This window comes from Diabrotica undecimpunctata, chromosome 10 (genome assembly GCF_040954645.1).
Source record: "Diabrotica undecimpunctata isolate CICGRU chromosome 10, icDiaUnde3, whole genome shotgun sequence".
Lineage (NCBI taxonomy): Eukaryota > Metazoa > Arthropoda > Insecta > Coleoptera > Chrysomelidae > Diabrotica > Diabrotica undecimpunctata.
Window position 1 is genome coordinate 35,148,371 of NC_092812.1, and position 25,839 is coordinate 35,174,209.

Consider the following 25,839-nt stretch of genomic DNA (forward strand, 5'->3'; position numbering starts at 1 on the left):
ATCGCTTAAAGGATACGTTGGTGAAAAGCTCTTCCTAGTTACAAAACAGTTCCAGGTGTTCTCAGAGTACTTAATTTGGTGACTCAGACGTAAAGTGAACCGAGATAAAATGGCTATAAGATTTATACTACTAGGTAAGTCACTCTTTAAATTTTTTTAAATATTTGCTTCTTTTTATTATTTTATTAACATTTTATTATTTACTTTTTTTCATTTCATAAAAACTTTAATTTATTTTGATTTTCACAATGATTTTGGTTGTACCTTTTGAATATTTTTTATATTTTTTTTATTAAGATATTCCAGGATTTGTATGTAAAATATTCTGTTTCTTGTATCATTTCTCTTCTTGTATGAATTCAGACTTTCTTTAGGCAACTGAGCAACTTTAGCAACTTAAACATAGATTGAAGACTTCTCGCTTGATCCTTAGAATACTTTTTTATGGCTGCTCGGTTTGAAATTAAAGGGTTTTCTTCTTCTTAGTTCAGGCAAGACCTTTAATCTCTAACACCTAGTCAAATTCCTTGGTACCCAAAATCAATGAGTATTTGTTGTTCTCTACTTTGAATTCTGAAACCAGTTCCGAATTCGGGTGTGGTATTTTGAAAGCTATAGTATACATATCCTGGTGTCTTCTATAGTGTATTATTTTTTCTATTTTCAACTTGTGAGGCCAGGGACTTTTTTCTTCTGGATGGTATTAGCTAATTTCAGTTGGTGTAAGCATTTGTATTCCCTATGCTGTTTTTTTGCTTTTAAAATTCTGCTTTAATTTTTCCTTTTTACGAAAGCAGGGAATATTTTTTCGTATTGCGCATGTCAGGCGTATTCATTTCGGCTTCCAGAAGCCTTTGTCACATCGCTCGAAGCAGTAGTCAGTGAGAAGCTCTTCCTAGGTGCAAAACAGTTCCAGGTGTTCTCTTAAAGTACTTAATTTGGTGACTCAGATATAAAATGAACCGGGTTAAAATGGCTATAACTCTTATTTTCCTAGGTAAGGTACTCTTTTTAATATTTTGGATTAAATATTATCTTCTTTACTAAACTTTATAACATTTATGATTCATGAATAGTTTATCATATGTTGCTTTGTCTTTTATATTATTTATCTATTTAGTTTTATTTAAGATTTTACAACGAATTTTATGATTTTCTTTATTCTTTTTAAGAAATCTGTTTCTTGTACTACTTTTCTTGTAATAAATTCAGTCTTTACCCTTTTCCATTTGGTAGATACCTTTTTTTCCAATTTTCTGTCGTACATTTTTTACAGTAAATTTTGCAGCGTTTGTTACTGGGCCAGCATTTTTAAGAAATTATTTTAAAAAAGGAAAAGTTGGTTCGGGAGTTGGTGTATCTGCAATTTTGTTTCACTCTATTGAAATGTATCTATGATTATTTGGTTAAGACTATTAATATCTGAAGTTAATATGTTCCACTTTATTTTTGATATAGTGCTCTAATTCTTTGGTACTTAAATATGTTTTTGTTCATACATGAATCCATTGTCTTAAGTTTAACTGTCCAACATTCAGTGCTGAATATATTAACTGATCTTGTGACAGTTTTGTATATTTTTCCTTAAATTTTCCATGCTTCTCTACATATACTGCATGCATTTTCATTTATTTCCCCATTAGTCTGTAATATTAATATTTAAAACTACTAGTTTTAACAATCATTTCGCCAAAGGTACCATTTTATTTTTGTAATGGTAACTACATCTTCAAACAAATATTCCAAATACTCAGTTTTTGTCGTAAGTCCTTTCTAAAAGAGGGCTAAAACCAATGGCTGACACTGACTCACTTTTGTTTTTGTTTACCAAAAATTCCAACTCCTTGTAGATACTATTTTGCATTTCCTTTTAAAATTCTGCTTTAATTTTTCCTTTAAAACAGCAGGGAATATTTTTTCTTACTGCGCATGTCAGGCGCATTAATTTCGGTACTTCCGTAAGTCGCTGTCAATTAAACGACGAATTGAAGTCACATCGCTCGAGCTATAAGTCGGTGAGAAAAGCTCTTCCTAGTTCCAACGCAGTTCCAGTCCAGGTATTCCCATACAGTGTTTACTTTGATGGCGCAGATACAAAGTGAATGGGTTAAAATGGCTATAATTATTGCTATATTATTAGGTAAAGTACTTTTTAAAATTTTGGATTAAATATTTTCTTCTTTACAAAACTTTATAACGTTTGTAATGTTTTTTATGTAATAACAAATTTTGATTTTAAAAATGATTTTGGTTGTACCCTTTGAATATTTTAATATTAAACATATTTTATAAAATATTTCTAGAATTTCTTTGTCAAGGCAATGTTTGATTAATGTATTTCTCATATTTTTGCTTTGCCTTCTGTATTATTTATTTATTTGTTCTATTCAAGATTTTACAAATTATTTTATGATTTTCTTTATTCTTTCTAAAAAAGTTGTTTCATGTACTACTTCTTACTTCTATTCCTGTATAAATTAAGTCTTCCTTCAGGCAACTTCCTTTTTACATTTGGTACTTGTTTCCAATTTTCTGTAGTACATTTTTTCGTTAGTACAGCATCTTATTGTTAAATTTTGCAATGTTTGTATCTGAGCCAGCATTTTTGAGAAATTATTTAAAAAAAGTAAAAAATTGTTGCTTTGGGAGTTGGTGTATCTAGAGCAATTTTGTTTCACTCTATTGGATTTCAAATCCAAGAGTATATGTCGTGCTCTACTTTGAATTCTGAAACCAGTTCCGAATTCGGGTGTGGTATTTTGACAGCTGTAGTATACATATCCTGGTGTCTTCTATAGTGTATTATTTTTTTTATCCACCGCACTTCTTAAAGAACTGTAATGGCTACTTTGTATTTCGTTAGATCTTCACAAAGTATCCTTAACTTAATTTTTCACTTTGATGTAATCTTCGTACATTCCAGATGAATATTTTTCCAGGTAATTTTCAACCTGTGAGGTCAGAGACTTTTTTCTCCGGGATGGTATTAGATAATTTCAGTTGGTGTAAGCATTTGTATTCCCTTGGCTGTTTTGCACTTTGCTTTTCAAATTATGCTCTAATTTTTCCCTTTTAAGAAAGCAGGGAATATTTTTTCGTATTGCGCATCTCAGACGTATTAATTTCGGCTTCCTGAAGCCTTTGCCACATTGCTCGAAGCAATAGTCAGGGAGAAGCTCTTCCTAGGTGCAACGCAGTTCCAGGTGTTCTCATAGAGTAATTAATTTGGTGGCTCAGATATAAAGTGACCCGGGTTAAAATGGCTATAACTTTTATTCTACTAGGTAAGGTACTTTATTTAAATTTTGGATTAAATATTTTCTTCTTTACTAAACTTATAACATTTATGATTCATGAATGATTTATCATATGTTGCTTTGTCTTTTATATTATTTATCTTTTGTTTTATTTAAGATTTTACAACGAATTTTATGATTTTTTTTTATTCTTTTTAAGAAACCTGTTTCTTGTGCTATTTTTCTTGTAATCAATTGAGTCCTTACCCTTTTTCCATTTTGTAGATACCTTTTTTTCCAATTTTCTATTGTACATTTCTCACAGTAAATTTTGCAGCGTCTGTTACTAGGCCAGAATTTTTAAGAAATTATTTTAAAAAAGTAAAAAATTGTTGGTTCGGGAGTTGGTGTATCTGCAATTTTGTTTCACTCTATTGAAATGTATCTACGATTATTTGGTTAAGACTATTAATGTCTGAAGTTGGTAAGATGTCTTATGTTCCACTTTATTTTTGATACAATGTTCGAATTCTTTGATTTTTAAATTCATTGTCCAACTTTTCAGGTTTTTATTTTTCGCTATTTGCAGCATTTTTTTTACTGAAATATTTTTAACTTTACTCTAATAAATCTGTTGTCACTGTTGGTGGTGTTTAAATGTCCTTTTGGAAAATTTATTTCATTTCTTGTTCCTCTAAAAAAGCTGAAATTTCATATGGATCTTCTTCCATTACTAGTGTAGCCTTAGATTTTTCACATTTTATCAAGAAATGGTCAAAACTTTTTTGTATCATAGAAGCATTTCATGTATTGGTCATAAAATTCAAATTATTAAACTAGCAATTGTTGTTAGTGTATATTTCGTTTAATACTCTGGGAAATAAATGATCTCAGTCATCAAGCAATATGGATACTTTACATGCATGTCATTTTTATCTGTACTAAGCTCATCCCAAGTTTTAAACTTTCTTTTCTTAAGATCTTCGCTATTTCAGACTTTGTCTGTTCACTATTTCCTACTAACACTATAAGTAGCATACATCAATCATCAATTACTAAACGCAGCTTTCCTGTTATCTGACCCAACACTATAGAGAAAAGTATCTACTATAAAAGTATCTACATACCAAAAAAATGCGCTCAAATGAACAGTATTTCTCCCTTTTTCTATAAAAGTTCCTGATTTTATTTTTTTTAATTGTTATATATTTTCCTTCACAGTACTTCTTGTCTTCAGCGCTGGAGTGCTAAACAAGCCAAACGAAAAGAGGTGTACTCCAAAATATTTATTCGGTAAGTCATTAATACATATATTTAGTTAATTTTATTAATATTTTACTATTTTGAATATTATACGTATTATACAAGTTTTTAAATGAAACTTCTTTTACTATATATTATAATCATTGTCATGAACTGCATCCAATACACTAAAATTATAACATAAACCTGAGAACGAAGACATTGGAGTTCTTCGATTTTCTTTGTTACTCCCATAATTTTCTGTTTTTTCACACCATCATTCTGGTCCACAATTGCTTGGTTCTGTAAGGGGCATTGCCTCTACTCCATATACGGGAGTTGAGAATACATAACAGTTAATTACTCGAACTCTAACTATTCTACGACCCAGATAGCAAAGAACAACTTTCATTTAATGACAATTCTGGCTTTCTCAGTTCTAACAGGAATTTCTCAAATTAAATCCAAGTCCTCATCTAAGGGTTTATACAGTGTTCTATTCATTATTGTCGAGTTCCTTTTTTCTTTCCAATTCAGAATTGTCACCTCAGTTAATTATAAAAGTATCTTTATCTCTTTTAAAACCACTGACGCTATCCAAAGACATTATTTAATATGGTCCTTTTGACGAGCTTTTCACGAACCGATATGGCTTCAAATAAACCCTGAAAAAGTCCTAACTCTGTACAACCTTAGTTGCATACCTACGCTTCTTCTTCTTCATGTGCCTTGTCCGTTCCGAACGTTGGCAATCAACATGGCTATTCTGACTTTGTTTACGGCAGATCTGAATAGTTCAGCAGATGACAATCCGAACCATTGCCGCAAGTTTTGGAGCCACGAGTGTCTTCTCCTCCCTGGACCCCTTCTTTTCCAGCTTTCCAATTCCAACTTTCTTTTCTTTATACTTATTCCTACCTCTCTCTCTTTACCTATCCGGCGTAGTACCTCTTCGTTGGTCAAGTGCTCAGTCCAGGATATACGTAATATACGTCGGTAAGCCCACATTTCGAAGGCCTCTACTTTTTTCATCAATGTTGCGGTCATTGTCCACGCCTCCATTCCATATAACAAAACCGAAAATACATAACATTTCAGAAGTCGAATTTTGAGAGGTAGGGTGAGGCTTTTAGAGGTGAAAATTTGCTTCATGCTAGTGAACGATGCTCTTGCCTTTTCTACTCTTATACGTATTTCCTTCGCTTGATCCCAATTTGAGTTAACTGTTGTTCCCAAGTAGATGTACGAATCCACGTGTTCAATTCTTTCATTGTCTAATATCAGTTGCTGTGGTGGTTGTTGGGTTTTGCTCACTAACATCCATTTGGTTTTTGTGATATTTAGTCTGAGTCCGTATTGTGCACTTGTTTTTTGTATCTTACTCATTAGGCAACTCAGTTCCTCCATGCTACTTGCTAGAATCACAGTGTCAACAGCATACCTTATGTTATTAATTATTTCTCCATTTATCTTTATGCCTTCTGTGCTTTCCTCCAGCGCTGTCTTAAATACTTCTTCTGAGTATATATTAAAGAGAATAGGAGACAAGATACAGCCCTGTCGTACCCCTTTCTTGATCTCAATTTTATTGGTCAATGTAGATCCTACTTTCACTTTAGCTGTTTGACCCCAATAGAGACTCGCTATTGTTCGAATGTCTCTGTAGTCGACTCCGATCTTGTGGAGAACTTCAATTATCTTTTCGTGCTTTACGTTATCGAATGCTTTTGCGTAGTCTATAAAGCATATGTACACGTCTTTGTTCATATCTCTGCAGCGCTGGATGATTACCTGTAGACTAAAAAGTGCTTCTCTTGTTCCAAGAGAATTCCGAAACCCAAACTGCGAATCTCCAATGTTATCCTCGTATTTTTTGCTTATTCTGTTGTAAATAACCTTGGTGTATGCCTTCGAAATGTGGTTAATTAGACTTATCGCTGTATACCTTATATAGTTACCTTGTTTGGAAAAGCGCATGTAATAGCTGCCACCCGTAACAACGGACAGATTGGAAATTTAAACCATCGTGTATAACTGATGAACCCATACTGGAAAATGAAACCGGTGATCCCATTCATGAACAAAAAACTCCTCCACAAAAAGTAACTTCTTTGCTTGCAAGTAATTTACGGGAATGGGAAGAAAATGGAGGAACTTCATTTAAATCCGGAAGTTGTTCCTTCAAACTATAAAGTTGGTATTGCAAGCTCTGAGTTGGTAAATTTGCTTTTTGAGTGGTGTTTTATAAATTGAACAGGTTTTATGGGAACCATTTTACACATTCTTGGGATCTTTCTTTGATCCCTTGTGGTTCTTGCAAGTTTCATTACTATTCGGTCCTTTGCTGGTGGCCTTTGTTCTAGTTTTACTTTTAGACGCAGAACTTCACATATTTTTTGTGGTAACAATCTTACCTGACCAGTATAACAGAAATATTTTGTACAAAACCAATAGTTGTTAGCAAATAAACAACGAAGAAATTCCCTGATGAACCAGAAGTTGTGCTCAGGGATTTATATAAATATTAAAAAAACATTTTTTCTCAATTTAAATCGAGAATGTAAAATCCCATCTTCTTGTGACTAAATGTTGCTTCGATTCCTTTATAGGTGGCTTCTGACTATAAATCCAGGTTTTCTTAAATCATCTGTAGCTAGATTTGGTTTTGAACACAAGTAATCTTTTATTATGTTCAATATTTGCTCACACTTGTCAGATCAAATTGAATCCATTTCCCTAGCAAAATATGTAAAGGTTCAAGTTTAGCAGTGTTATTTTCGATATACTTTAAATAAAAAACTATTAAGCCTCCTATGCTACGAACACCAGACTTATACCACTAGGCCTTTGAAGACTCCTTGTTGAAATTAAATTGTCCTGAGCTGGTGAAACTTTATTATATGAAATAAATAAAATATCATCAATGTAGTTTCTACAAAATTCATCTAAATTATTTCGACGAATTATATCAGTCAATACTCTTTGAAATATTGCTGGTGCATTCTTTAAGTCAAACGGAAGGACTTTAAACATACATTTTCCATATTTTCTGGACTAAAGGATGTTTCAACAATCTTTACATCTATTATTGTGTCTATGAAGGGTTCTACTTCAAAAAACTTTATTGCATGATCACAACATATCTGTTGAAATTCTCTAATTTTTAAGTATGTATTTTATGTGCCTTATATCTTTTAAGATATCCATATTAACTCAATTCGACGTGAGTTTGGACGATAAGGGGGAAATCGCAAGGCCACATTGTGCTAAAATTTCATCTATTTCAAAGATTTTAAATGTTGGCTTATTGAGTTTAACAATATTATATAAATCAAATCAATCTATTCAATAAATAAGTTCATTATATTCCAAATTTTAATACTTTCTCGACTAATTATTTTACCCACTTTCACAAATTTGTTCTTCTTCATTCTATGTGTGTTTATATATTTTTCCGATTGTCTGTGCATAGTTTGAACTGTATTCTTTATGTATCTATTACTTTTCCCTGTTTTGGTTACATATTTGAATTAACTACAGTATTGTTTCCAACAGAACTGGATACGCTGACTGATTCATCCATATCTGACTGCAATAAGAAAATAGATATGCTCACGTATGTTCCAGAATCTATCGAAGGTAAGCATATTTTATTTTTTATTCTTATTAGTTTTTAATTTGTACCTATACTCCAGTCACTCGGGCGATTCACCTCCCAATTTTATCGGACTGAACCGATGTACTTAAAATTTGGTGAGTTGATGGAAAAGTGCTCAAATAACAAAAGTTAGATAACGCCGATATGTGCTTCCGCCCCAGGGGTGGTTGACACCACCCTCACCAACTCAGTTAAATATTAACTGAGTTATTGAAGGAAACCAATGAAATTTTTGGGCAATAACAAAAAATATCGAGTGCTTTGTACTGTTATCAGCATAGGGGGTAGCTTCTAAGAGTTAAAAAGTTTCAACCAAATAAATAATGTTTCATAAGCGAGGAACAAATTTTTATTGATTTAAATACATAAGTTTAGAATTTTATTGTGTACAAAACTATTTTTAACGGTGTAGTCATCTTTGGGGGTAATTTTTAAGGGTTGAAGAGTTTCATAAACGAGGAATAAATTTTTAGTTATCTAAATGGAAAATTTTAAACTATAAATAAGCTTTTTAAGTATATTTTCCATCAAGGGATGCTTTCTAAGGGATTGAAAACTTGAATCAAATGAAACATCATTTCATAAGCGACAATTCATAATAAATTGTTATTAATTTTAATCCATAAAGGTTTTCCTATTTATTTGTAATCTTTTTTTCGACACAGAAATATTATACAGCCTATTATTTTGGTTCCGGGAAAGTAAAAAGTGAATGTGACTATTTTCGATGCTCCAATTTCAAAAATGTGTTTTTACCAGCACCAACATTTTTTTTCAATTTATTGAACTGTGTTTTGTTTGTCAGAGTATCAACTGTACGTAATAGATCGTCCAGTACTAAATCCTGTTTGTCCTTTCGGTTAAAAAATAGCTTTTCAGTAATACATTATCAATTCCAAATACTTCGATAGCCAATTACACGATAATAGTTCAGTCAATACTAATATCTAAACGATGGACAATCTCCGTAACAGATCTTAGATCTTCTAGAGGCGCAAATTGCGATTCGGATCATTTCTTGGTCATATCGAAGATAAAACCAAGAGTAGCAATGGAAAGAAAAGAGGTGCCAAACAACGAACAGGTGTTTTAAACTATTAGTTTGAAAATATCGTCTATTTTGTCGACGTTTTCGGTGCTTCTGTGATAGTTCTTTACTTTCGTTGTTCCAAACATATGAGCCGTTGAAAACCAGAGTGGTCTAAGTCAGAAATGTTGAAATTCAAGAAACAACGACTTAAAGTTAACATGTTGGCGTTAAATGGGAACATAAAAACTGACTTTGATCAGAATGATTTTCAATAAAAAAAGCTTAAACTTAAGTAATTCCAGCGGAACAATCAGCCAGCAGTCGAAATTTTTATATTTTTTGTTAATATTTTGACTTAGACCACTCTGGCTTTCAATAGGTTCATTATTTTGGAGTAAAGCAAAAAAGTTAGACTTACAAACGATCGTGTATTTTTGTGTATTATATTATTACAAATTAAATTTTTATTCATAAAAAACATCGTCGTCTCCATTCGCCACCAAAATATCTTCCAGTGGACCTACTTCTGCAGTGTTGTTTCCATTTACGGATAAATTTTTGAAAAAGTCGTGATGAATGGGCAGTATAAACGCCAAAAGATCTTCCATATCCTTTTTTTTCTTAATCGTAACTGGTATTGGAGCTTCATACAGTTTTGAAAATTCAATATTTTGAAAATTGGCGATACGTCCTTTTCGTACAGGTTGCAAGTTTATAACATCAAAAGGAAACTCCTCATCTAATGTTTCTTTATAAAATATTTTATAGGGATCACTCTTTCTAAATTGTAGCCATCGAATTTTAAGCCACGATACTGGCGCGTTATCTTCATTTTTCTTTCTTCTGGTAACAGCTGCTTCCAGGTTTTGTGACGATACAAAATTATTTCCGTTCATCTTGCAAACACGATACGGTTTCTTTGTGCGGCACTTCTCAAACACACTGTACCAGTCGTCCGGCACATACTTCACTCTATTCTTTGCGTATTGTTCGATTACACCAAAATCACGATCATTCGGGAGAAAGGAATGTCCGGATACCATAAAATTATGGTCTACCATTTCCAAATTATCGGAATCTGCAATGAGTTTCAACCAAAACAAACACTGTTTAAAGTTCCTATTCTGCCCCCCACAGGCATCACTAAATGCAATGATGTGTCTTGCGTCCTTTGCATTTTCTAGAACATGCTTTCGAATACAAGATCCTATTTCTTGTGCTCCTCGAGAGGCTATAGTTTCATCCCAGGCATACAGGAACACCTTGTCTTCGTCGCTAAACTCGTGAATACCCAAATTGTACACATACATGTTTCTTTTATAGTAGGCTACAGAGCAAGTCAAAGTTGGAAACGGTAAGGCCTTTTCTAAATCAAACGTGAATGCACACACTCTCCCTTTTTCACGTATGCTTGTAATTTTAGCGTCTTTCAAAGCAGCTCTGGCCTTTTCACTGCGCCGTAAATGCAGCTCGTGTTGTGATTGAAGCACTTTCTTCGTATTCTCGTCCTTTTCCTGGGTCACCTGATTTGTGTATTTGTCACACTTAACACATGTATCTTTTAATGGTACGTGAAAGTGAAGATTGAAATCGCGATGGAAAATTTGTCTGTATAAACTTTCTGACACAGGATCTTCTACACATTTCTCTTTGTACAGGGTATACATTGTACGTACATTGAGCTCTGGATCTAAAAACTTTCTATTAGGATTATGAGCTCGTGTATAATGAGATTCATAAGAAGGAAAGCTGTTTATGTGATCGCGTACTAACTGTATATTTCCTTCAGGAGTTTTATTGCTAGGTGCGTGTTTGCCCCGTAAATCTTCACCAGGAAATGATATCTCCCCCTTTTTTAATGCACGCATTAACCTACCATTACTTATTGCAAAGGTTTCCAAAAAGTACATTTTGCACACTTTATGAGACTCTTTCGGGGTATTTAGGACATAAGTGTAGGATACTGCTTTTTTCTGCCTTGTACCATTTCTTGGACGGTGAGTGGCTGGTTTAGACAATTTTACAATACCAACTAGAAAAGCATTTTGTGCTGAAAAATTAGCTATGTTCCAGAAATTTGTAAAGATAGCTTTCCTTTCTTCCTGAGAAATTTTTTGAATGCATTTGCCCTTGCACGTACACTCCCTGTTATGAAACTCTTTCGCTTTTACCACCTTATTAGATGTAGACACATATTGTTCCCCACAGTTTCTTTTTTCTTTTCGAACATTCTTGATGTGTTTACTTGGCTCTCTATTTCGTTTTCTGCCGACGTGCTTGGTAGTTGATCCCAATTTTAACTTCGAACTTTCGTCAACTGAAACAAACGTGCAAATAAAATACTGCTATTCACACATTTGAGGTTATGAAAGGAAATAACAAAATAAACTTACCTCTATCAGAATCAGATTCTGTTGAATCGTCATTGTTTTCTGGCTTGTACTCGCCCAATTTTAACTTCGAACGTTTGTCAGCTGAAACAAACGTGCAAATAAAATACTGCTATTCACACATTTGAGGTTATAAAAGGAAATAAAAAAAATAAACTTACCGCTATCAGAATCAGATTCTGTTGAATCGTCATTGTTTTCTGGCTCGTACTCGCTATCACTAGCACTAAACGGTTCATTTACAGATTCACTAGAACTCATTTTACTACAAGCAAACGTGACACTTATAAAAAATTCGTGACAGAATTTCTGGCAGAATGGTCCAAGTCAGACTTAGACCATTTTGCCTTAAAACGGCAACCTTCATAGCATTTGACATATATTACAGTAGTGTCATCTGTGAGTGAACGGATGCACTAATATTTTTCAAATTTTGTAGCAAAATAGAACACTGTTAAACAGAATTATATACCGAGAAAACGCGAAACATGAAATTCTTGACTTAGACCACTCTGGTTTTCAACGGCTCATATATAAAAACTTGTTTATCCAAAAATAGTTGTTGAGGATTGATTCTATATCTATGTTTTGTTTCAGTATACATTTTTTTTCTTCCATATTCTTCTCATATCATATTTGCATGTGCGAATCATTTTGAAAACGCTTTCTGGCTCCAAAAGAATTTAAGTTGATATCAAAATATCGTTTTAGATAAATACGAGTTGAATGATAACGCTAACGCATTGCGTTTCACAGAAGTTGGTATGCAGACTGATGTAGAAAAGTATATGGAATCCATTAAACCTATGATAGATCAACAAGCTCACGAAAACACTGCAGATGGCTTCAACGCTGCAGTAATAACCAGAACAATATACGACCCATTCGATGAAGAAGGTAAACGCTTTTTTATTTTTACATTGTATTATAATAGTATTTTAGTAAGTTATAAATTTTTGAATATTATGTATATACACACATGCGCGTTATAGGGCCGCCTCTTGCTTTTCTTAATGCTGTTAGTTTGTTTGGAAATGTCATTATTAAATTATCGTTGAGGTATTTGTTTCAAAAAATTTTTGCAATCCATTAGCTAACTGTTGTAAAGTTTAAGATGGCTATAGAAGTCGGTTTAAACATCTGGGCATTTCAGAAAACGTCTTCGATACATCGATCCACTCCATTCTTATAATTCCATGATAAATCAGTGAGTCCATTATAACATATGTCCCCAGATACAAATTAATCCGCCTTCAAGAAGAGTTTGAACCTATTAATTGTTCATTATATCGTTGTCCTCTTTTTCTCCAGACCAATATCCCACTGTCAGACGTATATAAGATCTCCAGTCAAATGTCTCCAGTTTTGGAAGCCCTATTGTGTTCCATCGCACAATAATATCTGCGTACACGTTATTCCACTGTCAATTGTGGGTATATATCACGTCTACTTGGTCTCGAATGACATGCATCTAACAATTTTCTGATAGTTTGACTAGAAATCAACCTTTCAGTAACTTCACTGAAGAAGCTATTTATCCTTGAAGCGGTGTAGGGTGTAAGAACCGTACAATTTGTTGGAGTTGGAGCAGAATCTGTTACTTCAACTGCAAAAATGGTCGAGTTCTGACAACCGTGCCATAACCAAATGTGTTTTTATGTTTTTTCCAATTAAATATTTTAATATATAGAAATAGCTTAAAGAAAAATTGTGGATTTTTATTTGTTCTAACTTTACCTATATCAAATTTATCTTTTGCAAATATGTGCTTATATGATTCGATCAATATGGAAACGGTTTCTTTTTCACCATTATTTTCAATTTGACTTAAATCTACGGAAAGTCGTCTTATTTGTCGTCTGATCATAAACCCATCGCTCTTCCTGTAAATCTATTATTTTATAAATATAAGCCAATATTTATAAGCGAATCTTCTTTAGTTTAATCTGTTTTAAGTTCCATCTCCGCGGCGGAGGTCGGCAATCATCATAGCTATTCGGACTTTTGAGACGGCTGCTCTGAAAAGTTGATTTGATGTACCACTCTCTCAGGTTGCGCAGACATGACATTCTACGCCTCCTTATTCTTCTTTTTCCTTGGATCTTTCCCTGCATAATCAGTTGGAGCAAGGTGTATTTCTCTCCACGTGTAATATGACCGAGATATTCCAATTTTCTTGTTATAATTATATTTAAAACCTATTTTTTTATTCATCCTTCTCAGGACCTCTTTGTTTGTAACGTGTTCTGTCCACGATATTTTCAGAATTTTTCTATACACCCACATCTCGAATGATTCCAGTTTTTTCATTGATGTCGCATTCAAGGTCCAAGATTTCATTCCATAAAACAAAGTCGAATAAATATAGCACCTCGCCAACCTAACTCTTAGTTCCAATTTTAAATCCCTTGTACATAGATAGCACTCTTCTCATTTTGTTGAAATTTGCTCTAGCCTTTTCTATTCTGATTTTGATTTCCTGAATTTAATCATTTGTGGAGGTAATCACTGTTCCCAGATATGTTTATTAGAATTCTCGTTATTTCTTTGAGTTTTCGAAATTCTCATAAATTTCGTCTTCTTGACATTCATTGTTAGACCGTACTCTTTTTCATACTCCGCTATTCTGCTCGCCAGTCTCTGAAGATGTTCAATATTTTCGGCTAAGATCACAGTGTCGTCCGCATATCTAATGTAGTTAATGGGAACTCCATTTACCTTTATTTAAGCTGTTTCAAGCATTAAAAAGAATTGGCGACAATACGCATCCCTGTCTCACTCCACGTCTAATGTCAATTTCTTCTGACAGCTGTTCGTTAACACGTACTTTTGCTCGCTGTTTATAGTATAAATTTTATATGATCCTGAGGTCGTTGTAGTCAATCTTCTTTGATTTCAGGACATTCATTAATTGTTTAGGTCGTACTTTATCGAATGCTTTATTAAAGATGTATATATATTGATTGACGTTTATTAGTTTGATCCAAATCAATATCTAATATTTTAAGATCAGTGTGATCATCAGAGTGCTCAGTCAAATCAATTTTTAATTTATTAGATGACATTTCTTTATTTCTGCAGTTGACAGATAAATGGAACTTCTTTTAAAAACATAAAATAACACATAATATAAAGTTAATATGAAGGACATTCTGGGAAGTCATGACATTAACTTAAACCTGAAAATGAGATTCTTTAGATGCTACATCTTCTCGATACTGCTGTACGGAGTAGAGACTTGGACTTTAAACAAAAGCAATACCGATAAAACTACAGGGGAATCTCACTAATCGGTACTACATATAAGATATTAGCTTCAGTTGTACTAAAACGATTACTGTCATATACACAGGAAATTATTGGCGATTACCAATGCGGCTTTAGGCCTGGAAGATCAACAATCGACCAAATATTTACTATCAGACAAATGCTAGAAAAGTATTGGGAATATAATAAAGAAGTACACCAGATCTTCATAGATTTCAAACAAGCATATGATTCCATAGATCGCTTAAAACTGTGGAGTGCAATGATGGAGTTAGGCGTACCAAAGAAGCTGACCATGATTGCGCGAATGTGTGTCAACTATTCCTTTGCACAAATTAGAATAGGAGGCAAAACTTCAAAGGCTTTAGGCATAAGCACCGGACTCAGACAGGGAGACCCGCTGTCCCCATTACTATTTAACCTAGCATTGGAATATGCAATGCGAAAAATCTATACCAGAGTCAAACCAGACATAACTGCCAGAGGAGCAAAGATTATTCTCGCATTTGCAGATGATGTAGATGCAGTAGCACAGACAACACTGGAAGTTAAGGATATAGTATCGAACTTTGAAGAAGAAACACTAAGCGTAGGCCTGAAAATAAACGAAGAAAAAACTAAATACATGGTCGTATCAAAAAAGGAACGACAGCGAATAAGACAAAACATTACCATAAACGATCATAATTTTGAGGTGGTCAAAGAATTCAAATACCTAGGAGCAACAATTACCAGTGAAAACACAGAAGAACGGGAGGTTGAAATACGAATACTGGCGGGGAATAAATCATTCTTTGCCATTCAACATCTAATGAGGTCAAAGCTTCTCTCAAGGCGTGCCAAAATCCAAATGTACAAAACCATAATACGACCAGCAGTGACATATGGAAGTGAAACATGGACAATGAGAAAGAAAGAAATCAATAAGCTATTAGTATGGGAACGCAAAATCCTGCGAATTATATATGGTCCTTGCAGGGACAGCGTGACAAATGAATGGAGGAGCAGATACAACAATGAAATAGAGACTCTCTTCGGGAAAGGAAACATCGTAAGATACATAAAAGCCAATAGATTAAGATGGGCAGGCCACGTGGTACGGAGTGATGACGACAGACTGATTAGCAATGTGTTTTGGGAAAGACCAGATGGTAGAAGATCGACAGGAAGGCCTAGAAAAAGGTGGAAAGACGCAGTCAGGGAAGACCTGGAGAAGATGGAAGTAAGGCCATGGGAAATAATAGCACAGGATCGGAATCAATGGAAGGCAATAGTAAACCCGGCAAAAACTCACGAAGAGTTGTAAAAGCCAATGATGATGATGAATACCGATAAACTAGAGGCCTTCGAAATGTGGATATACAGAAGAATTTTGAAAATACCTTGGACAGACAAAATAACAAATAGTGTAGTTCTTCGAAGAATGAACAAAGAACGGGAGCTGGTGATCACCATCAAGAGAAGAAAGTTGGAATATCTTGGTCATGTGATGAGAGGGAAAAAGTACCGATTGCTCCAGTTAATTATCCAAGGAAAGATTCAGGGCAAACGAAGCGTGGGTGACGACGTATATCTTGGCTGCGCAATTTAAGAGACTGGTTCCAGTGCACATCTAACCAATTATTTAGAGCAACAGCTTCAAAGATACGAATAGCAATGATGATTGCCAAACTCCGTAGCGGAGAGGGCACTTGAAGAAGAAGAAAATAACACAAATATGACATGGTTTTCAATAAGTTTCGTTGTTAATTTGAGTTTCCTATTTTTGTTAGGTTAGGTAGATATAAATTGTTTATGACACTTTGAATTATTTGAACCTAATTGTTTTTTTATTATAAAATGAATCTTTCAATTTCTTAAGATTGCATGAAGTTTTTTTCTTTTTTATGCAACACAGTAGATCATTAACATTCAAAAATCGTATTTTAAAGTTATAAAAGTTTATTCAGATAGTTATTTGAAATTTGGTTTCGTTTAAATATTTTACTTTTACTGATAGACAAAGGTATTAAGGCACCCGTAAAAGGGTGCATGAAACTGTTAACAATTTCAAATATCCATCGAACTTATCACAGAAAACATAAAGTTATTGAAGTCTATAAAAGTTAAAAAACTAGTCAGATATAATTCCCTGTTCAAACTTCATATCTTTCATTTTTTATGAAATGTTTATTTATCTTTTTCTTGTATAATAATTATCCAATATATTTTTGCTCACTTGATAAAACTCTGATTCACCGATCGTTAACACATATCTGCACCATAAACACTAATTTATCAACATAAACATAAACAAAAATATAAACACAGTAATTAATAACTCTTATCAGGTGAATTATTGCAAATTATGTCCTTATCCACATGTCTTTGTGTTAGATTTTTAATGTTATTACTACCAAGAACTCAAAACCAAGTAAGATAAAATATATTTAACAAATATTTTATCGCAATATGTCATAATAATTTAAATAGTTCATTTTGAGGAGCCTAGAAGCCAAGGTTATACAAGGACTAAATATTAGTAATGAGAAAAAGAAGGTTTAAGTTTAACTCTCTTTTAATATAATTATAAGTAGTTGTTTTATACACATGAAACACTTTTTAAAATAATTTAGGAGTGTTACATAAGCTGTAGAATAAGTTTTAGATCTTGTCTTTTTGCCCTTATTTTACAATCCTTGATAAGGTGATAAGAGTGATCACTTGTACCCCTTGGCTTCCAAAAAAGAACCAGATATTGACTGAACCCTTTGGGTTTGTTTTGTATATGAAAATTTAGATTGAGTAAAAAATACAACTGTGGTGAAAATAATTTAATTTAACAAAGTTACAAAATTGTTTAAATCAGTTTAATACTACCATTCCTGAAGTATAACTAATCAGTTTATGTGTATGGGTGTAATAATTCATTGGATCGAGGTGGATTAATTCATGTAAGAACGATTCGTTTTTGTTATTTTTTTTTATTGGCTTTCTCCGGTTTTTGTTAGTCTTTTTTGCTTGTTTTGTTGACCGAAGCCGTTTTTTTATGTTTCTTGTAATTTTTTAAGGATGTCTGATCTTTATTAATGAGCCTACACATTGATTGTGGGTATTTACGTTGACAGAGCTACGAACTATCCTCTGATTTTACATATTTGCGTTTATGCCAGTATCCACTGTTTGGGATGTTTGTGTTTCCATCTATGGAACGCATCGTACCTCATTATTTCTCGCAATATCTGACTTGGATGGTTTTCCAGTTCTGCGAATTTTGTCCTGGCTTTTTCCACCATCATATCAGTCACTTTGGCTTGTTGGAGTTCTCTGAAGAGAAAACGTCCAACGACGTATCTGGGTACTTTGACTGCTGTTATGGGCTGCTGTTATATCATCTTCTTATTTGTTTTGCAGATGTGTCCCCATGCGAGAGGTGCGTATGTTAATATAGGCGTTATGATGCTATTTATCAGTCTTATTTTAGTTTTTATTCTTAATTGCGAGTCCTCTTATTGACGCATTTTGTCATATTTGCTTTTTTAGTGTGGCGTCTGCATGTTTTTTGAACATTAATCCTGGATCCATTATGATTCCTAGGCATTTAGCATGACTTTTCCATTCGATAGGATTATTTGGCACCGTCAGTTGTTCCTCTGGGTATTGCTGTCTCTTTTAAAAGAGCACCACTTGGGTTTTCTTGGAGTTTATGGCGGTTTTCCATTGTATGCTCCATTCTTCAATTACTGCTATGTCTACATGTCTGTGCTTGGTCGATATCGCTGTTTCGTCGGCATATAGTATTTAGACAACCTTGAGATTGCGTTTTATATGAGCATTGACTACTATCTCTTTCTCAATCTGGTCGTGAGATCTCGGGAACTGCTTTATGTTCAGCGATAGAAAAAAGCAGTTTTTTTAATTTTCCTCTTGGTTTATGAAAAGATTTTAAGCATTACGCTTCCATTATCCATATTTCTTTAAAGTGTTTCTTACAATTTCGTTAGTCTATTAAATGTACTAAAGATATTTTCTCTACTTTAGAAGGTTTAAGAACTTCTTCTTTAAGAAGGTTTTAAGAAAAAACTCTGTATTTCTGCTTCTAAATTATCGAAAGATATTTTTGGTATTGAGCTTCAAACTCCAAGGATTAATAAGAGACAGACTTGTAGAGATAATCATCCAACAACTTCAGTTAAAAAATATTTTAGAGCACCATTCATTCCATGTTTATACAATCTAATTTCTAGTTTAAAAGAAAGTTTGATTAACAATCAAGGTATTTTGGTGGTATTTCAAATACTTATTACTGGTTTTGCATCTCCTGATAAAGCTAATCAGTAAACAAAGCGATCTCCATATTTTGAAGATAAATCTTCTCTGGCAGACCTGACAGGAGAGTATTTAATATGGTGTAAAAGAATAAGAACTTTGAAGACCGATACAGAAAATTTGAAGAGTTTTGTTACATTATATTAAATTACATTTTTTATTACATTAGTTATTACATTATATTAAATTATATAAAGATGTATCTTTAAGAGAGCTAATTAAGTTTTTGGTAGATAAATGTTCACCTAATACTGTTTTTAAATCACTGGAAAAATTGTTATTTTGTCTGTTTACTGCATATTTTCCACATTCTGTTGACGTAATAATATTCATACACTGGAATGTCTTCCTTAGTCATTGGATACTTATGCGTAATATTAGTATGACCTAATCGAAGTAGAGAAATATTTACTTGGTGAGTTTTTAGGTTTACTAGGCGCCATGGTTTCACTGTCGATTTAATTTATTTTCATTTAAATACACTTTTTTAGTTTACTCTACAAGTTTAGCACTCTTAACAAACCATCCTTGAAAACCCAACGTTTAAGTAGGATTTATTCCGCTCAGAACTTTCGTAAATTCCAAAATTTGTGCTTGACTTCTGGGTGGCACTTTCCCTTTGTGGACGTTGACTATAATTTCGGTAATTTTTTAGATAGGCTTGTTTTTATTTTCAATAAGGCATTTCCTTTAATTACAATTAAATAAACACACCACGAACCCTGAATTACCAAAGGTATCTGAATATCAGCCAAAAATATGCGTTCACTACCGTACATCAAGATATTTACTACCAACGTCTTTGTCACCGAATATATCTCCAAGTATAGAGGAACCTATCTAAAACTTATCAAAACAATTAAAAAAATGAACTATTAAAGTCGTCTGGGAAGCTCTAAAAATGTTGCAAAAGAAACTGGGTCCATAATAAACGATCTTCGAAATAAAAATAACACAGCTCAAACATTTTCTCTTCCAAACCCTGCAAGTCTAAATGAATACTTCTTTAATGTGAGTCAAAATATAACAACAACTATTTTACCACAACAAGATCCTATTTCCTATCTCCCCAATTCAAAAAAGGTCTCCAATTCATTCTTTGATGACCAGTTGATAAATCTGAACTGATTCAAATAAGCAGTAATATCAAAAGCAAATCTTCCTGTAGTACTGATGGACTATTCATAAAAAATGTCTTAAATCTCCCAAAAAATGTGTTGGAAGTCCTGGTCTCACTAATTAATACTTCCTTTGAAAAAGGTATATTTTCAGAGTGCCTAAAGACAGCCATTATTATTCCTCTTCATAATGGTGGTGAAAAATCGAAAGTCTTCAACTATAGACCTATTGCCTTTCTACCGGTCCTATCCAAAATTATTGAGACTTATAAAAGGTATAAAACTTATGTAGGTACCTACTAGTGATTTTTCTTGGTATTTTTATAGACAGCAACCTTAAATGGTCCCTTCATATCGATTTGTTAAGTAAGAAACTAATCTCAGCCTGCTATGCAATAAGATCTGTTTCAAAGTAAATCAATTTAGCATCTTCCAAAATAACATATTTTTCTTTGTTTAAGTCTCATCTTCGATGCGGCATTCCTTTTTGGGGTTCCAGTACAGCTGCTCAATCTGATATTATTTTTAAATTACAAAAAAGAGCAATACAGTATCTTTTTGGCCTCAGTACTTTAAAAATCACGTGATTTTAACTCTTCCCTCTTTATATATTTTAGAAACTGTTTGCTTAATTCTTAAACACCTAGATGTTTTTCCAGCAAGACCTAATCACGACTACTTCACCAGAAATTCAAACTTTGATGTGTATTTACCGATCCCGTCCACTTAGTTAGCAAAGAAATCTATATTATATTCGGCAAAAAAGTTATACAACCATCTCCCTTTGCAACTTAAATCTGTAACTTCTTTCCTTAAGTTCCGTAATTATTATTTAAATGGGAATAAGCCACAATTAAAGGTTAAAGTACGTTTATTGACGTTTCAATTTCCACTTCGGAAATCGTTCTCAAAATACAAACCAGTTATGGGCCCAGCGTTATTCAAAATTTTCGGAGATTGGAAATTCCTTACAAGAAACGGGCAGGTTTGTATTTTGAGAACGATTTCCGAAGTGGAAATTGAAACGTCAATAAACGTACGTTAACCTTTAATTGTGGCTTATTCCCATTTAAATAATAATTACTCTAAAATGCCACAAGAAAATAGCTTCAGAACAATATTAAATTCCGTAAAATGACAAAAGCCTATCTATCTGAAAGACCATATTATTGAGTGAAAGAGTTTCTTAACGAATAACTATTCGTTAATGAATAATTCTATTCTATAATAATAGTTGCAAAATTGAATTGAATGTCTAAATGTTTTTAAGAAAGGGGAGAAGGTGAAAAACCTGGTTACGTCACTGACTGTTAATAAAACTAATGAGTAGAGCCTTTTTGGACTGAGAAGATGGAAAGGTTTTAAACAGATTAGGGAGGGTCTCCCTAGTACTGTTGGATTCAATCCGGAGAGGAACACATGCTAGGACATAGCATCCAAAGTATGGACTATATATGCCGCATGCACACCTAACCAGTTATAAAATTAAATTCCAAAAGGAAAAGTTAATTTCTTGTTGTCGGCTGTATATCATATATCAAAAAAAATTATTAAAAAAATCCTATATAAAAGGTATATTTCTTTAGAAGAACCCTTTCGGGCTAAATCACAGAACGTTTTTGGAGTAAATATTCCATCTTCAGTGCTGCTACCTAAAATAAGTATAACCACCTTAATCAAGAAAAATGCAATAAGTTTTTTCTAAATAAAATGATCATACTTATTCCAGGTAGCAGCACTGATGATGAAATAGTCATTCCGGAAACATTCTTTCTTCAAACGATTTTTTTACTAAAATATTGAATTAATTATGAATGTTTATTCTTGTACTAAAGCAAATTAACCAGTTTACTAAAAATTATTTATTTTTCAGAGTACTTGTTTCAAGATTTTTGTGCTATAATTGGAGCCTTCTTAGCAACTTTCGTCGCTGTTCTGTTGGTATGTTTTTGTATATCGATATGGCACGGTGCGTGTTCAAAGGGGTGTGGCATCTGGTTTTATTTTCGAAAAGTCAGAAGAATCTTACCAGCAGCAGAAGAAGCAAAGTACGAACAAATAATAGAAGTTGAGGACGATTGTGAGACCTATGTATAAATATTCCTTGAGTTTTTTCTTTTGTAGTTTTTTATATTATAACATATTTGTATTATTTTTTATAACTTACGTAACTTAATTGTATCTAATATTTTAGTACTTATTAAGCAGTAGGATTCAACAGAGTTTTAAGGTAAATTTTAAAAAAAAAATTTTTCTCGTTATTAAATAATTGTTTAAGTATTAAAGCGCTTAAAATTTCTCCTTCTTCACTCCATGCGTATAGCACGTCATTACAGACACATCTGTTAGTTATCACAGTTATCTGTATTCCATTATCTTCAACTTCAACACGAGTTCTTTAAACTTTCCTAAGATGTCTTTCATTACTTTGCTAATGTCGGATTTAAAGATTTCTACTTGATCAAGTACTTTCTCTTCCAATTTTTCAACTATTTTTTTTTCAGTCAATCTTTAAGATTTGCAGTATAAGATTTCTTGTCTCGAAAAACGTATTTTTAAAAAAGACATCTTAGAAAGGTTTAAAGAACTCTAATTCTTCACCGTAGAATCAATAGAAATAGATGGTATGGTAGGTTTAATGGAATACAGATACCTCGAACAGCAATATGTTGCTGTAATGATGTGCGTTAAGCACAGAGTGAAAGATGAGACATTGTATGCATTTTAATACCTGAACAATTATTTAATAAAGAGATAAAAAACCTTTTTGCTGATCCTATATTTTTGCACGAAACTGTAAGTATTCATTCAGTTGATAAAGTGATATACTGGTTGCATAAGTAAAAAGGCAACCCTTCAAAAATCAAAAATTTGTGTCGTTGCCAATAGCAACAATCCGAACAATCTATGATAATAAGAATCTAGAAGGATAATTTAAAGGGCAATGAGATGTTTTCTGACAATTACAAAATGAAATTAGTGGATGAAGTAGTCTACGAAGTTTATGGAAAGCTCATCCAACGTAAACATAATGATATTCAACTGAACTATCTTCATGTTTCCGTTGAATGAGCTTTCCATAAACTTCGTAAACATGGAGATAGTTTAGTTGAATATCACCATGTTTACGTTGGATAAGCTTTCCATAAACTTCATAGACTACTTCATCCACTAACTTCATTTAGCGTGTGTCGGAAAACATCTCATCGCCCTTGAAATTGTCCTTCTAGATTCTTATTTCATAGATTATTCGGATTGTTGCTATTAGCAACGACAACTTCTGCCTGGAAATTGTTTAATCACAAACTTTTTGATTTTTTAAATTTTCCCAAGTCTCCTAATCTTTGAGATTTGCTGTAAAATATTTTTTGTCTCCAAAACCGTACTTTTTACTTAAACAATCCGACCAATTTATGATAATAAGAATTTGGAAGGACAATTTTAAGGTCAATGAGATGTTTTCTGACAATTAAAAAATGAAATTAGTGGATGAAGTAGTCTACGAAGTTTATGGAAAGCTCATCCAACGTAAACATGATGATATTCGACTGAACTATCTTCATATTTCCGTTGAATGAGATTTCCATAAACTTCGTAAACATGGAGATAGTTCAGTTGAATATCACCATGTTTACGTTGGATAAGTTTTGCATATACTTCGTAGACTACTTCATCCACTAACTTTATTTAGCGTGTGTCGGAAAACATCTCATCGCCCTTGAAATTGTCCTTCTAGATTCTTATTTTCATAGATTATTCGATTGTTGTTGTTACCAACGAAAACTTCTGCCTGGAGATTGTTTGATCATACAAACTTTTGATTTTTTAAGAGTTTCTTTTTTACTTATGCAACCAGTATATCACTTTATTAACTGAATAAACACTTCATGAGTTTCGTGCAAAAATATAGGGTTAGCAAAAAAGGGTTTTTTTATATGTTTATTAAATAATTGTTCACTTATTAAAGCACATAAAAGTTTCATCTTTCACTTCATGCTTATAGCACGTCGTTACAGGCACATATTGCCATTCGAGGTATCTGTATTCCATTAGACCTACCATACCATCTATTTCTATTGATTCTCCTATGAAGAATTGGAGTTCTTTAAACCTTCCTAAGATGTCTTTCAGTACTACGTTCATGTTGAATTTAAAGAGTTCTACTTGGTCAACTGCCTTTCTCTTCCAATTTTGTAACTAGTTTTTTTCATGCAATCTTTAAGATTTGGTGTATAAGATTTTTTTGCCTCGAAAAACATATTTTTCATATAAACTCTGATTAAGAACTATATTTACACAATATTATTGTATCGTCAGTACCTTCATCGACTTCTTCGGTAGAAGGATTTGCTTCATCCAGTTGGATATCCCCATGTTTACCTTAAATGAGCTTTCCCTAAATTTCATAGACTACTTTATCTACTAATTTCATTTTGTATGTGTCCTACAACATCTCATCGCCCTGGAAATTGTCCTTCTAGATTTTTATTTTCGTATATTATTCGAATTGTTGCTGTAATCAACGATAACTTCTACCTGGAGATTGTTTGATCAGAGAGTTTTTAATTGTTTAAGGTTTTCTAATCTTTGTGATTTTCTGAATAAGATTTCTTGTGTCTAAAAACATATTTTTCATATAAACTATGATTGAACTATAGGTATCTACAGACGATTAGTGTATCGCATTACCTTCATCCACTTCTTCGGCAGAAGGATTAGCTCCGTCCAGTTGGATATCCCCATGTTTACCTTAAATTTCATTTTGTATCTGTCCGAAAACATATCAACGTCCTTTAAATTGTCCTAGATTCTTATTTCTATAGCTTATTCGGATTGTTGCCAACGATAACTGTTGCCTGGAGATGTTTGATCAGAGAAATTTTTGATTTTTTAAGTGTTTCTCTTTAACTTATGCAACCAGTATATTACTTTAAAACTGAACGATTCCTTACAGTTAAAAATATAGGGTTAGAATTACTTATTTCACTGTTTTGTATTTTTATAACTTGTTTTGTATTTTTTATAATAAATGTTTAATAAAGCTTCAAAAATTAATCTAGCTTTTTATTTTCCTTAACGTTATTGTGTGTAACAATTAATATTAATATAGATACAATAAAAATCCCACAGACATTTTTCGATTTGTAGAAGGTAGACAAACGTCTAACTTGACTTATATCTATATAGATATTTGATCAAATTTCTTGCATGTTTTGTTTTATTGAATGAATATCGTTTTTAGTATTATTATTATTCTCAATTTATACATTGTGGATCGTCATCTGACATAACACCGATATCCAAAGATTTTTCTTCAGTTGATGCAGTCATGAATCAGAGTTCTATAAAATTCCTTAAGATGACTTTGTTCATGTTGGATTTGAAAACTATACTTGAACAGGTGCTTTTTCTTCCAATTTTGCAACTAGATTTTTCATTTAATTGAGAATTAAGAAATTAAGAAAAAATTGTGTGCCCGAATTTTGAAGGTTGCAGTTGTCCATTTTTATGTTCCATGATTTGTGTGGGACACAGTTGTATGTTGTTTGCACTGTTTGGTTCAATTCCGATCCCAAAAACTTTCTTAAAG

At 32.8% G+C, this 25,839-nt stretch overlaps 1 protein-coding gene across 3 annotated transcripts; it reads left to right on the top strand.

The window, feature by feature from the left end:
* Window positions 1-25,304, top strand: LOC140452278 (uncharacterized). 3 transcript variants are annotated; one of them, XM_072546443.1, is made up of 5 exons: window positions 1-134; window positions 4,458-4,529; window positions 8,034-8,117; window positions 12,268-12,453; window positions 22,123-25,304. In XM_072546443.1, the coding sequence occupies exons 1-5, from the start codon at window positions 110-112 to the stop codon at window positions 22,344-22,346; spliced, it is 591 nt and encodes a 196-aa protein (XP_072402544.1). In that variant the 5' UTR covers window positions 1-109; the 3' UTR covers window positions 22,347-25,304. The 3 variants fall into 3 exon arrangements, with proteins under 3 accessions (XP_072402544.1, XP_072402543.1, XP_072402542.1); XM_072546442.1 differs by lacking the exon at window positions 1-134 and adding an exon at window positions 889-997; XM_072546441.1 differs by lacking the exon at window positions 1-134 and adding an exon at window positions 1,975-2,140.
* The last annotated feature ends 535 nt before the right edge of the window (window positions 25,305-25,839 follow it).